This window comes from Hibiscus syriacus, unplaced genomic scaffold, assembly GCF_006381635.1.
Source record: "Hibiscus syriacus cultivar Baekdansim isolate YM2019G1 unplaced genomic scaffold, ASM638163v2 tig00110403_pilon, whole genome shotgun sequence".
Taxonomy (NCBI): Eukaryota; Viridiplantae; Streptophyta; class Magnoliopsida; order Malvales; family Malvaceae; genus Hibiscus; species Hibiscus syriacus.
Genome location: NW_024062723.1, coordinates 194,660 through 209,384, shown reverse-complemented (window position 1 = coordinate 209,384; position 14,725 = coordinate 194,660). Strand labels below are relative to the sequence as shown.

The following is a 14,725-nucleotide window of genomic DNA, read 5'->3' as shown; positions in this document are numbered from 1 at the left end:
ACTTATTTGTTATGATGTTGATTTTCCCTACTTTAGACCCTCAGATTGATTTGGATACGTGTTTTGCGCTCGTGAATAGTTTTCTCATGTTGCTTGTCTCTGATTTGCGATTTGTCGATGGTCTTTCAGTAGTTTCATTCCCTTTTGTGGTTCGTTTGTCGATATGATAATTATGTGATCTAGGTTGCTAGTTTTTGTATTAATGATTATAGCAAAATATCCTAATTATAATTTAGTTTACATACTGATAAATCTTCATTGTAATTCTGGATATTTTCTATTTTTAATAAAACTATAACTTTTATATAAAGTAAAATAAAATTCTTGATCATCTCCCTTTATCGCTTTGATTCTCATTCTGTAGCATTAATTTAGAGTAAACTACTAAAATGATTATTTAATTATAGGGTTAGTGTATATATGACCTTCATACTTTTAATTTTGACAATATGATTATATAATTATTTAAGTGGTTCCAATGTAGCAACTTACCATTACAAAATAAATGGTACATCTGATGTGGACCCCTGACTCGCCGTTAGTCAATGATAATCATATAAGTTACGCTATTTGTTTTGTAATGACAAGTGGGTAAATAGCTACATTGAAACCACTTAAATATTTAATGATATTGTCTTATTGTCAAAATTGAAAGTATGGTGGTCATATCGATACCACCCATAATTGAGTAGTCATTCGAGTAGTTTACCCTTAATTTTAATAGTATTAAGTTGACTAGCTTTAATGGCAGATTTTCAACAATACTAGAATTCTAAACTTTTCATCATCTAACATTCAACAACAATTCAAAAAAATTCATGTTTACCATCATCATCATCATAAAAAACTTGGGTAGTTTTCAGTAAACTTTAGCATTGATCATGGTGTATCTGAAGATGTCCTACACAGGCAACCGACAGTGCTTTCAATAATATGCCTTGCATGTGTATACGATACATTGAATCCAGAAATGCCTCAAAAGATAGCATATATGAGCTGCAAATAAAAATTAACCCAATGTCTCCATTATGATGATCTCCATTAATCCCCATTTTATGCCTATTACTGCTTTTGAAGAAAGTCTAACCAGGCTCCCATGTCAATGGAAAAAGTTACTGCAAATATAGTATTGGTGGCTTTTTCAGTTCAAATGTACCTAACCCAATGTCTCAAGAGTAGGATGGTAATTTAATCTAAAATCGATGAACTTTTTATCCGATTTGATATGATAAGATCAGATTTTTAAAAAAAATCTGATTCAAGTCGGATGGAGGGTGAAAAAAAATTTGACTTGACCCGACTTAGGATAATAATGTAATTTATTTAAAAAACTATTATTATTTTAATTTAAGTCTTATTTTATATCGGATCGTATTAGATTTATACTCTAAAAATTTTGGTCGGTCGGAATCGGGGAGAAGATATATATTTTTCGTGAGAATATATAATTTTCGAGTCGAATCGAATTCAGATGATAGATACATAGTTTTCGAGTCGGATCAGATTTAGATGGGAGATATATAGTTTTCGAGTCAGATCACATAGTTTTCGAGTCAGATCGGGTTAACAAAAAAATCTGACCCAATTCGAACAGTTCTCATCCAGAGATATTCTCATACGCTCTGTTCTAAAAACAGTACGTTAATGGTAAATTATGAATTATCTCGATTGTAGGCGAGTCTTCTGATTTTGACAAAAAATCATAGTCAGTGGTTCTATGAATAATGATGAGCTAGAGACAATGAGTCAACTAAACCTAAGAGTAGGGAGAGATCAAAGAGTCGAAGTTCTGTTGAAAAATAAGCAAATCCACCGAAAGGTGAATTAAAATAATCCACCGGCATATTTTTAGTCAAAAAGGGGGATGAAAATTTTTTGTTTAAATATTAAATGGGATAATTCAATTTAGTCACTAAACTTTAGGGTATTTATAAATTAGTCCTTATGTTTTAACTATAAATACCCTAGCTCATTTAGCTTCAAAATCATCCCAAAGCATTCTAGCTTTCTTCCAATACTAGAGAGATTTTAGAGAGTTTCTTGAGAGTTGTTTTCTCTTTTTTATCTAGAGAGAATTATCATTGTTTTCTCCTTGGTAGATCGAGAGAGGTTGTAATTCCTATTTTCTCATAGTGAAATTCTTCTACCGTTACCCGTGGTTTTTACCCTAAATATTTTAGGAGTTTTCCACGTAAATTTTGTGTCTCTTTGGTCTTCATTTTTATTTTCTCAAATTATCAGTTGCGATTTTGCTCTATCCGGTAGCCGTCTTCCGCAACAATTGGTATCAGAGCTAGATTAGAGTGTGTAATATCTGCTTATTGTCTTTGTGGTTGCCACCAAAAGGTGGATCCTCCAACATAAGAAAGTAAGAAGGTATTACCCATTCTTTGAAGGTTCCAGAGAACTATTCACGATAGTGAAATAGTGGGAGCTATCCGTAATAGAAGCTATGACAACGAAATTTGATATTGAAAAATTCAATGGGAGAAATTTCTCACTGTGGAAATTGAAGATGAAGGCCATCCTGAGGAAAGACGGGTGTTTAGCGGCTATCAATGAAAGGCCGGTGGATTTCGCAGATGACAACAAATGGAACGAGATGGACAGAAATGCTATGGCAAACTTTCATCTAGCATTAGCAGATGAAGTATTGTCAAGCATCGAGGAGAAGAAGACAGCTAAGGAGATATGGGATCATCTCACCAAATTGTACGAGGCCACATCGTTGCACAATAAAATTTTCCTTAAAAGGAAATTGTACACTCTCCATATGCCAGAATCTACTTTAGTGGCAGAGCACTTAAATACACTGAACACCTTATTTTCTCAGCTTACATCCTTAAGCTGTAAAATAGGAGAACAAGAACGTGCTGAACTTCTACTTCAAAGTCTACCAGATTCGTATAATCAACTTGACAAATAGTAATGTCACCAGTCTAGTCTTCGATGACGTTGCAGCTGCTGTTCTACAAGAAGAAAATCGGCGCAAGAACAAGGAAGACAGACAAGTAAATCTGCAACAAGCAGAAGCGTTGACAACGACGAGAGGGAGATCAACAGAACGTGGCCAAAGCAGTAGTCACAAACATGGTAGATCGAAGTCCAGAAGCAAAAAGAATTTAAAGTGTTACCACTGTGGAAAGAAGGGTCACTTGAAGAAGGATTGTTGGAGTCTCAATAAAAACTCCAATCCACAAGGCAATACCGCAAACACTTCAGATGATGGAGATGCTCTATGCTGTGAAGCGTCAACTACCGTGGAAGGCAGTAAAAGATTTGCAGATATATGGCTCATTGATTCAGGAGCAACATATCACATGACCTCAAGAAGAGAATGGTTCCATCATTATGAACCTGTCTCAGGAGGATATGTCTATAGTTGCAATGATCATGCCTTAGATATCGTTGGCGTGGGAACCATCAAATTGAAGATGTATGATGGAACAATTAAAGTTGTTCGAGATGTGCGGCACGTGAAAGGCCTGAAGAAAAATTTATTATCCTACGGATTGTTGGATAATAATGCAAGCAAGATTGAAACACAGAAAGGAATCATGAAGGTGTTCCGTGGAGCGCTTGTGGTGCTGAAAGGCGAAAAGATAGCTGCAAACTTGTACATGCTGAAGGGAGAGACTTTGCTAGAAGCAGAAGCCTCTGTTGCCTCATGTAGTTCAGATTCTGCAATGCTATGGCATAAGAAACTTGGACACATGTCAGAACAAGGAATGAAAGTCCTTGTGGAGCAAAAGCTACTTCCCAGCTTAACAAAGGTATCACTTCCTTTGTGTGAGCATTGTATAACAAGTAAGCAACACCGGTTGAAATTCAACACATCAAATTCTAGAGGCAAAAGTGTTCTAGAATTGGTTCACTCTGACGTATGGCAAGCACCGGTCACATCCCTAGGCGGAGCAAAATACTTTATCTCATTTATTGATGACTACTCCAGGAGATGTTGGGTGTACCCTATTAAGAAGAAGTCAGATGTGTTTGCAACTTTCAAAAACTTCAAAGCGCGGGTGGAACTTGATTCTGGAAATAAGATCAAGTGTTTCAGAACAGATAATGGAGGAGAATACACAAGCGAAGAATTTGATGACTTTTGCAAGAGATAAGGCATCAAAAGATAGCTCACGGTGGTGAACACTCCTCAACAAAATGGAGTGGCAGAGCGGATGAACAGAACAAGAACACGAGCAATGTTGAGGGATGCAGGCCTAGAAAAATCATTCTGGGCAGAAGCAGTTAATACCGCCTGTTATTTGGTGAATCGAGCTCCATCAACTGCAATAGAGCTGAAGACACCAATGGAGATGTGGACTGGTAAACCAACTGATTATTCAAACCTCCATGTATTTGGAAGTATTGTGTACGTGATGTACAACTCTCAAGAAATTTCGAAGTTTGATCCAAAATCCAAGAAATGCAAATTCTTGGGGTATGCTGATGGAGTAAAGGGGTATCGCTTGTGGGATCCCACTACCCGCAAAGTGATCATTAGCAGGGATGTTATCTATGTAGAAGATAAGCTACAAAGAAAAGAAGACGATGCTAGCGCTGAAAAGTCAGAGACTACTCATATACATGTGGAAAAGGAGTTTGAACAAGGAGATTCTTCTGAAGCACAACTAACTCATGATGAACAAGAACTAGAGAGTTCTAAAGCTCCAATAACTCGTCAATCAGATCGTGTGAGAAGACGTCCCAATTGGCACTCAGATTATGTTATAGAAGGTAATATTGCATACTGCCTTTTAACAGAGGACGGTGAGCCATCAACATACCAGGAGGCAATAAATAGCTCAGATGCTTCATTATGGATGATATCGATACAAGAAGAAATCGAAGCCCTTCATAAAAATAATACATGGGACCTTGTGCCACTACCACAAGGAAGGAAGCCAATTGGTAACAAATGGGTCTTCAAAATCAAGCGAAATGTTGACGATCAAGTGGAGAGGTACCGTGCAAGACTGGTGGTCAAAGGATATGCTCAAAAAGAAGGTATTGATTTCAATGAAATTTTTTCTCCTGTGGTTCGACTAACAACAGTTTGAGTACTCTTGGCAATGTGTGCTACATTGAACTTACATCTAGAGCAGCTAGATATTAAAACAGCTTTTCTTCATGGAAATCTTGAAGAAGAGATTTATATGCTCCAGCCTGAAGGTTTTGAAGAAAAAGAAAAGAAGAACTTGGTTTGCAGGTTGAACAAATCTCTGTACGGTCTAAAGCAGGCGCCGAGGTATTGGTATAAGAGATTTGATTCATTCATTATGTGCCTTGGATACAACAGACTTAATGCAGACCCTTGTGCTTATTTCAAGTGGTCTGGTGATAACGATTTTGTTATATTGTTGTTGTATGTGGATGACATGTTGGTTGCAGGACCCAACAAAGATCATATTGAAGAATTAAAGGCACAACTGGCTAGGGAATTTGAAATGAAGGACTTGGGATCAGCAAACAAGATTCTAGGGATGCAAATTCACCGAGACAGAAGTAATAGGAAGATTTGGCTTTCACAAAAGAATTACTTGAAGAAGATCTTGTCACGATTCAGCATGCAAGATTGTAAGCGAATTTCTACCCCTCTTCCTATTAACTTCAAATTATCCTCCAGTATGAGTCCTAGCAGTGAAGAAGAGAGGATGGAGATGTCTCGAGTACCGTATGCATCAGCAGTGGGAAGTTTAATGTTCGCTATGATATGCACAAGACCAGACATTGCACAAGCAGTGGGAGTGGTTAGTCGGTACATGGCGAATCCATGCAAAGAGCATTGGAATACAATAAAGAGGATCCTGAGATACATCAAAGGGACCTCAAATGTTGCATTATGTTACGGAGGATCAAACTTACTAATCAATGGGTATGTAGATTCTGACTATGCAGGGGATTTGGATAAAAGCAAATCTACAACAGGATATGTGTTCAAAATTGCTGGTGGAGCTGTAAGCTGGGTTTCAAAATTGCAGTCAGTTGTGGCTACATCCACAACAGAAGCAGAATATGTAGCAGCTACACAAGCCAGTAAAGAAGCAATTTGGTTGAAGATGTTATTGGAGGAGCTTGGGCACAATCAAGAGTATGTCTCTCTGTTTTGTGACAGTCAAAGCGCCTTGCATCTAGCAAGGAATCCAGCATTTCATTCAAGGACAAAGCACATACGAGTTCAGTACCATTTCATTCGTGAAAAGGTGGAAGAAGGGACAGTAGATATGCAGAAGATCCATACCAAAGACAACATAGCAGATTTCATGACGAATGCGATCAACACTGATAAATTTACTTGGTGTCGATCCTCTTGTGGCCTGTTAGAGACGTAAGCAACATGATGGTACAAGGTAGAAAGAATGGTGTGAAGATATGATTGTTCCAATCAAATCTTCAAGTGGGAGATTGTTGAAAAATAAGCAAATCCACCGAAAGGTGAATTAAAATAATCCACCGGCATATTTTAGTCAAAAAGGGGGATGGAAATTTTTGTTTAAATATTAAATGGGATAATTCAATTTAGTCACTAAACTTTAGGGTATTTATAAATTAGTCCTTATGTTTTAACTATAAATACCCTAGCTCATTTAGCTTCAAAATCATCCCAAAGCATTCTAGCTTTCTTCCAATACTAGAGAGATTTTAGAGAGTTTCTTGAGAGTTTTTTTCTCCTTTTTATCTAGAGAGAATTATCATTGTTTTCTCCTTGGTAGATCGAAAGAGGTTGTAATTCCTATTTTCTCATAGTGAAATTCTTCTACCGTTGCCCGTGGTTTTTACCCTAAATATTTTAGGGGTTTTTCACGTAAATTTTGTGTCTCTTTTATCTTCATTTTTATTTTCTCAAATTATCAGTTGCGATTTTTTCTCTATCCGATAGCCGTCTTCCGCAACAAGTTCAACTTATGAGCCTCATTAAAAACCTCCCTAATCTAATTGGAGGAAAAGAGTACTACATAAGAGAACAAAACAAACGCATCGAACCAAAAACATAACCCAGATGCACAGGTAACCCATCCCCTACAAATTCAAACTCTTGGCCATCTAAAAAACCATAACATTACAGCCATCAAAACGCTCAAAAGTAAAAACCAACAAAACAAAACCAATCGACAGAACAAAACTCGACACCAGCAAACTCATACCGAGACATAAAAACATTTCCACACACTCCAGAGTGGGCTACCAAAGTAATTCTCGAAGAAGATTACGCTAACACAAACAATACTATGGAATCCATAACAAGGTCTTTCCAAATGTCACCAGGCTTGAAGTCATGAATCTATCAACAAACCAAACAATAACCAACCAATCAACCATACCACAATCGTCTTTCACCCAGCAGTGCAAATACAACACCAATGGTACTAGCTCTTCCTTAATAATTCCTACTAAAAAACCTCCACTTAATATTCATCAGAACAGTATCTACTTTTTCGACATAAATTTTTATAATCTTCTTCGACTCGAGGGAAGAAAGAGAGAGTTTAAACTCTTTCTCCACTCAAGCATGACGATCTTATGTACTCACTTTTAATGTTAATAACAGATCTAGAGTTATGATAATTATTCATATGCTAGTAGGACAAATGAATATGAGTGTATGATCGTAGATTTTCCCTTGATAAATTATGAGTCTGCCAGAGTTTATATTAAAGAATTATGGTTGATTGTACGATATGGATTTTCAGAAGTTTTAATCGATGAAAGAGTTCCCTCAAAAACTTCCTTGATTTTGAGGAATCAACAACTTTCAAGAAATTATCTAAACTAATTGATAAAATTAAAAAATTAAACAATCAAATTAAAATTCTCATTACTTAAAAATAGTAACTTTTCAAATTAAATCAAATTTGATTTACCTTAATCAACACTCCATATTAGTAAAGGTGACTCACAACGTAGCAATACTCCGATGAGTAATTACTCTATTTTCAGTTTTATTACAAATACAAATTTAAATCTCGAAAAAGTATATTTACTCTTTAAAATTTAAATCTACTTCTATAAAGTGTATTTGGTTTACCGATAAACTGATGTTTTATAAACCACAATTTTGATAACTGCTTTAACCTCAACAAAATGGAGTAGTTGAGACTCTTCGTACTTTCAAATACCGTTAAATGGATCTAACATCAATGTGGAATGTCGGTATTCAAACCCTGTTTGTTCAAAACATACCTCCTAGGTATCATTGGAGTGGATTGAGACAATTATTTGGTAGGCATGGAGATGTGGTCAGTTCTTACATAGCAAGGAAGTATGACAGAATGGGTAAGCGATTTGGCTTTGTTAGATTCTCAAACAAAGATGATTCAGTGAGAGCAATGCAAAGACTAAATGGATTTTGGTTATTCGGATATCGTCTTTCAGTGAAGGAAGCACGGCATAGAGCAAAGAATCTAAGTGTGAATCTGAATAGCCCTTCAAACTCCAACATAGCCACAAGGGTACCTAAAGATAAAAGCAGTGCTGAGGAAGGTTCTGAGACTCACGTAAGTAGGAGGAGCAGAATTATACAGGGGGTCATTGATGAGGATGTCGTTCGAAAGCTGCAGAAATGTCTGGTAGGAAGTATGACGACGGTCTGTTCTTCGATTCAGGTGGAGGACAGATTACGTGCAGGAGGCTTGGGAGATGCTAAGACCAAGTTTCTGAGAGGGAGGGATTTCCTAATAGAAATTGTTGATGATGAGTTGTATAGGTTCATGAAGGAGCATAACTGGTCGCTCTTACGGGAAGTTTTTCTGGAAGTTCATATGTGGACAGAATCTTACAGAGCGTTTGAAAGAGTAACCTGGATAAAATTAATCGGCGTGCCATTACATTGCTGGAATCATATCACATTTAAAAGGATTGCTGAGCAATGGGGAGAATTTTTAGCGTTAGGAGAAAACGCTCTTCAGGAATTGGGATGTGAGGAGATGATTATCTTAATAGCAACTAGTAGAAAGGATTTGATAGATGAAGTGGTTGATTTAGAAGCAGGTAGGGATGTTTTTAAAGTTAGAATTGTGGAACAGTCCACTAATAGAAGCGAATCAAGCAGTCGTAAGCAAGAAGCAAAAGCTAATTTAGCTACTGTTGAATCGAGTTCGTCGATAGGAAGAAGTTCGGATTCATCGGAGTAGAAGATTTCGGTGAGGCGACAAGAGGAAGATGATAGCCACTTAGTCTGTATTGGAAACATATCAAAAGGAGACTTTTTGTCGGACGTGGATGAGGAAGAGAGAAACATAGGGGAGGACGCAATATTGGGTCAGAGGGTTAATGCTGTTGGTTCTGGGGAAATTCAAAAGCAATTATCAGTGATGGAGGAACACGAGGGGGAAGTGGCACAAAACGACAGTAGGATACTAATTAAGGTGGTGGATGCAAATGATGGAATAAATGATATTTTAAAGGATTTGTCTCTATGGGAAGGGAGCTTAGGATCAAAGGCGGTGGAAGACACGGATTTTATGGGCCTTACAAACAGCTTACCTAAAAAAGGATCCAATGGTATAGTGAACCAATTGGACGGGAGCTTGGTAGAACCGAAGGGAAGCAAGCCCAGTTTGGGGCGAGAGGGGGAAGCACGAGAACAGGGGCTCTGTATGCTTACAAAGTCGAGTGACGATGTTTTTATGCCCAAACATAAGCAGAACGTTAGAATCAAGAAGGGGAATAACAAGAAATACAGTTCCCTTCAAAAAATACAAGAAAAATACGGTGTTACCCAGAGAAAAAAAAAGAAATTGTCGTGTGAAGAAAAACCATAAGAAGGTTCAAAGAGAGGAAGAGTTGACTGAACTTGAAGGAAGGTCCCTGTTTGATTCGGATCTTCAAGAACGATGGCAGAGACAAAGGCTGGAAGCGAAGAAAACGATACAGATTGGCAGAGAGCTGGGTATTCAGTTTATAGGTTCAGAGGAGGTTTTAATTAGGGAATTTTTAGCTGCGGACGACATTGAAGAAGAGTCCCAATCCATCGAATTCTAGTTGTAATCAGAGGGGAGGAGCCCAGATGCGGATTTTGTCTTGGAATACAAGAGGTATGGGTCTAAAGTGAAAAATTCAGTTCTTAGGAAGATTATTCGGATTCATAGAATTGTAATGGCGCTGTTACAAGAAACTAAAAAGGAGGATTTTGCGGATATAGAAATAAGTAGATTCTGGTGCGATGAACACTTTGAATTTAGATTCTCGAAAGCAATGGGTAAATCTGGGGGTATTTTGTCTGTGTAGGATAAGACTAGATTTCAGTATCTTGACAGCGTAATTTCAGACAGATTTATTTTGATAGAAGGGAAGCATGCTACAGACGTTTCGATATTTTCTGTTATGAATGTTTATGCACCTGGTGGAGTATCTGAACAAGTTTCAGTGTTCATTGAATCTTGCTGGTGTTGTAAGGCTGTCCTGATTGTCGAATCTGATTCTAAAGTAGTGCTGGCTTGGATTCAAAATGCCTCTACTTGTCCATGGAGGCGGGGAGTAATTTTTCAGGAAATTGATGTTATTGCACTGATGATTAGCGAGATTAAGTTTGTGTTCTCACCTAGGACTACCAATAATATGGAAGATTACTTGGCAATGATGGGATCGACGGGAAAAGTTATGTTCATGGCAAGCTGGTGATTTGATAGCAAGGAATTTATCTTAGCAGTGCTCTTTGCATACTTGGTTCGGGTGTTTTTTGATTGGTATGGAGGTTATTAGAGCTATTCTCTCTAAAGATGGTTCTGTGACGGTTTATTGTGGAGTCTGCATTTTTCTCTTGTTAGGGAGGGGTTGTTTTCGGTATAAGGGTGAGCTTGCTCTAGTATTTGGTGAGTTGTTGTCAATTCTGTGGGCACCTGAGCGAACACCAGTTGCCCCTTGGCCTTTTAAAACAAAGCTTGCGCGTTTTGCACCACATTTTAGTGGTTTGAATTATCATGTCACCCAGGAGTTTTGAGCATTTCTGCTTGATGGTCTTCATGAAGATCTGTCAAACTCAAATATTATATAAACTCTAGAGATGCAGATGGCCGTCCAGATGAAGAAGTTACTGATGAGTTTTTGGGCAAATCATTTTGTTCGTAATGATTCGATAATTGTCTCTGATTAGTCTTGATCTTTGTTCGGATATGTTGTGAATTTAGCGATTGGTTTGTTGTGGAGGGGCCAGTGCCCGCTTTGATGTTTTCGTTTTGCAAGCGTCAGTGGTCTTGTACTTTGCACCTTGTTAAGAGTACTCTTTTTCTCCAACTAAGTTTAGGAAGGTTTTTAACGAGACTCTTAATTAAGGTTTGTTTTATTAATAAAATTCATCTTGCCGAGCAAAAAAAAAAACAAATTTAAATCTCGAGAGATTCAAAATGCCGATGTGCATCGGGCGCTTCAGAATAATAAAATGAATGGTAAACTACATGGGTGAACACTCAATTATGATCAAAAATCATTTTGACCACCGATGTTTCGATTCGATCAATCAGACCACCCACCCAACTATTTAAATGTTTCAACCAAGCCACTCTCCGTTAACATTTAACGTTGGAGGTGACGTGACAGTTAAAAACTTTTTTTATAATTACACAATTGGTCTCTAATATTTATAAATTCTTTTAAGTTGGTCCTAATTTCAATAAATCAAAATAAATTTAACCCTCGAATAGGAGTTGTCATGTCATTATTCGATTGAATGACTAAATTTATTTGAATTTATTTTAGTCTTTCAATCGAATAATGACATGAAACCTCCTGATTCGAGGTTAAATTTATTAAAATTAGGACCAAATATAAAGAATATATAAATAATAAGGACCAATTGTGTAATTATACCAAAAATTTTTAACTAACATGTCACCTCCTCCGTTAAATGTTAACGAAGAGTGGCTTAATTGAAACATTTAAATAGTTAGGTAGTCTGATTGATTGAATTGAAACATCGGTGGTCAAAATGATTTTTAACCATAGTTGAGTGGTCAGCCGTGTAGTTTACCCTATAACTTATAAGGGTAAATTATATTATGACTATCTAACTATTGTATCTTTTCATTTTGACCATTATTTTTAAAATTTGGTCAATTAGGTCATTTGACTATTTAAATGTATTCAATTAAGTCACTTGTCGTTGACATTTAACGAAGAAGCTGACGTGGTAGTTAAAAACCTTGATATAATTACACATTTGATTATTTTTACTTACATATTCTATCAAATTTGTCCTAATTTTAATAAAATTAAAATAAATTTAACTCTCTAACTGATCCACTGCCAATTGACATTGGAAAGTGGAAGGTTTTGATTATTATGGATCTGTCGAACAATCGGTTCGACAGTGCTATCCCAACTGGAGTTGTAAATCTCAAGGATCTCACTCATTTTTCCTTATCGAATAATCGAATCACTGGTCCGATTCCCGAGTCATTTGGCGAGCTGTTGAATTTGGAGTTCTTGGACTTGTCAAGAAATAATCTGTCTGGAGAGATTCCCAAGTCCCTGGAGAAACCCCGTTATCTCAAATATTTCAATGTCTCTTTCAATGGTCTTGAAGGTAAAATTCCCGAGGGAGGATCATTTGGAAATTATTCGACCGAATCGTTTAAGGGGATCGAAGGATTGTGTGGTGCACCTCGACTTCATGTTCGGAGCTGCAAAACTAAACCCCTTAGGAATTCCAAGGCAAGAACTAAGCTCATACTATATGTAGCATTGCCAATTGCTTCTACACTGTTGGTGGTGGCTCTAATTATCATTATCTTGTGAAGTATGAAGAGAAAAGACAAATTGCCGACTCGTAAAGACTTGTACCTTTAGGAACCTGGAAACGAATTTCATACCACGAGCTTCATCGAGCTACTGATGGATTCAGTCGAAGCAAATTACTTGGTAATGGAAGTTATGGTTCTGTATACCACGGGACTCTCTCATATGGGATTACATTTGCAGTAAAAGTCTTCAAGTTAGAGTTAGAAGGAGCTTTTAAGAGCTTCGACGTCGAATGCGAAGTTCTCCGCAATACTCGTCATCGAAATTTAATCAAAATAATTAGTAGCTGCTCTAATGATCTCGATTTCAAAGCCTTAGTGCTTGAGTTCATGCCTAATGGGAGTCTTGATAAATGGTTGTATTCCAACAACCATTTTTTGGATATCCTACAAAGGTTAAACACAATGATAGATGTTGCATCTGCTCTGGAGTATCTCCATCATGGTAATGAAACACCATTTGTTCACTGCGATTTGAAACCCTGCAATATTCTGTTAGATGAAGATATGGTTGCACATTTGAGTGATTTCGGAATTGCAAAACTCTTATGCAACGAGGACTCGATGATTCAAACCATTACGATGGCAACGGTTGGGTATATGGCACCAGGTTACATTATTTCCCTTTATGATGCATATAACAATTTAGACATTTTATTGCATTTGTTAGATCATTCAATAATGATGATGTTCTTATAAATTCATACAGACTATGGAATAGATGGAATTGTTTCGACAAAAGGAGACGTGTATAGTTTCGGTATTCTTTTAATGGAAACTGTCACGAGAAAAAAGCCCACCGATGAAATGTTTACCGGAGAAAGAAGCTTGAAGAGTTGGGTAAAAGAGTCGATATCATCTACTCTGCTAAATCAAGTAGTAGACATGAATTTACTTAGCACTAATGGTAGGGAACACTCAGCAGCCAACAATTGTACCTTATCAATCTTGCAAGTTGCCTTAGAATGTTCAGCAGAATCACCAGATGAGAGGCTTAACACGAAAGAGATTGTTACGAAGCTAGAGAAGATCAAAACTAAATTTTAAAGAACACCGAACGGGTTCGACAAAGGTTGACATGAGTTCTTTTTTGTACCGGATTGATGCATGTCTTGTGTCTGTACAAGGCATCTTTCTTTTTTTTTTTTATTAATCTAAGGTACTTACAAGTAGTAGTATATGTTCTAACCTGTACAAGACATCTTAAGTTGTACCCACGTGTAGACCATGTATAAGCTCGAACAATACTTTTATGACAATCCAAGATCTTGTCATGGAGGAGGCTGTTAGAAAATTGCAGTTTTTTACTATCCATCAATAGTGTGTTAAAAACAAATTTTACCAGAAAAAGAACATGTTTTATTGTTTGAAAGGAAGAAAGACTAAATTAATTGCAGAAATTAGTGCGTAGGAAAAATGTAGATCTTTGGGTTTTGTTTAACTCAATGATTGGTGCCTAATTACCAAAATAAAATAAAAAACATTAGGTGTTTCAGCTTAAAGCTTATATGAAATGTAATTATGACAGCCAAACACTTGGCATTTACTTGCTTTATTTGATGATTGAATCATCGAGAAACAGAGAAGTTTTGACGTTATCTTCTTAGATAGCTTAAAGCTGAAAGATTTATCAAAACAAGTAAACGAAAGATTTGGAAATTACAAAGGAATTGTAAAACAAAGCCGGCCAAAATGTTGCAGTTGATTTGTACCAACCCCAGATTCCATGGTATCTTACTGAAAATCTTTTCAAACCAGCCTAAATTTTAATTACTTGTTCCAAATATGATGGCTTAGCCTAAATGGCGCGTGACGTGAAGCAATCCATCTCTAAACTCATTTATATATATATGTATGTATCTCGAGATCGATACACAATCATCTAAAGAAAGTATTCAAAACCAAACAATATAAGCTACTTGGGGTTCCTACAATGGCTCGTTTTAGCCTTGCTTTGCTTGTAATTGTCTTTGCTTTGATCCATCATGTAC

At 36.8% G+C, this 14,725-nt stretch overlaps 1 protein-coding gene across 1 annotated transcript; it reads left to right on the top strand.

Annotated features, from left to right (window-relative positions):
* Positions 1-12,276: 12,276 nt before the first annotated feature.
* LOC120123885 (receptor kinase-like protein Xa21) lies at positions 12,277-13,781 on the top strand. The gene is made up of 3 exons (XM_039142686.1): positions 12,277-12,698; positions 12,770-13,344; positions 13,444-13,781. Exons 1-3 carry the CDS (start codon positions 12,277-12,279, stop codon positions 13,779-13,781), a joined length of 1,335 nt encoding a protein of 444 aa, XP_038998617.1.
* Positions 13,782-14,725: the final 944 nt, after the last annotated feature.

Coding starts and splice junctions, on each gene's coding strand:
- LOC120123885 (XM_039142686.1), top strand. CDS start 12,277: ATGGATCTGTCGAACAATCGGTTCGACAGTGCTATCCCAACTGGAGTT. Junction 12,699..12,769: donor TTGCCAATTGCTTCTACACT/GTTGGTGGTGGC, acceptor CGACTCGTAAAG/ACTTGTACCTTTAGGAACCT. Junction 13,345..13,443: donor GGTTGGGTATATGGCACCAG/GTTACATTATTT, acceptor AAATTCATACAG/ACTATGGAATAGATGGAATT.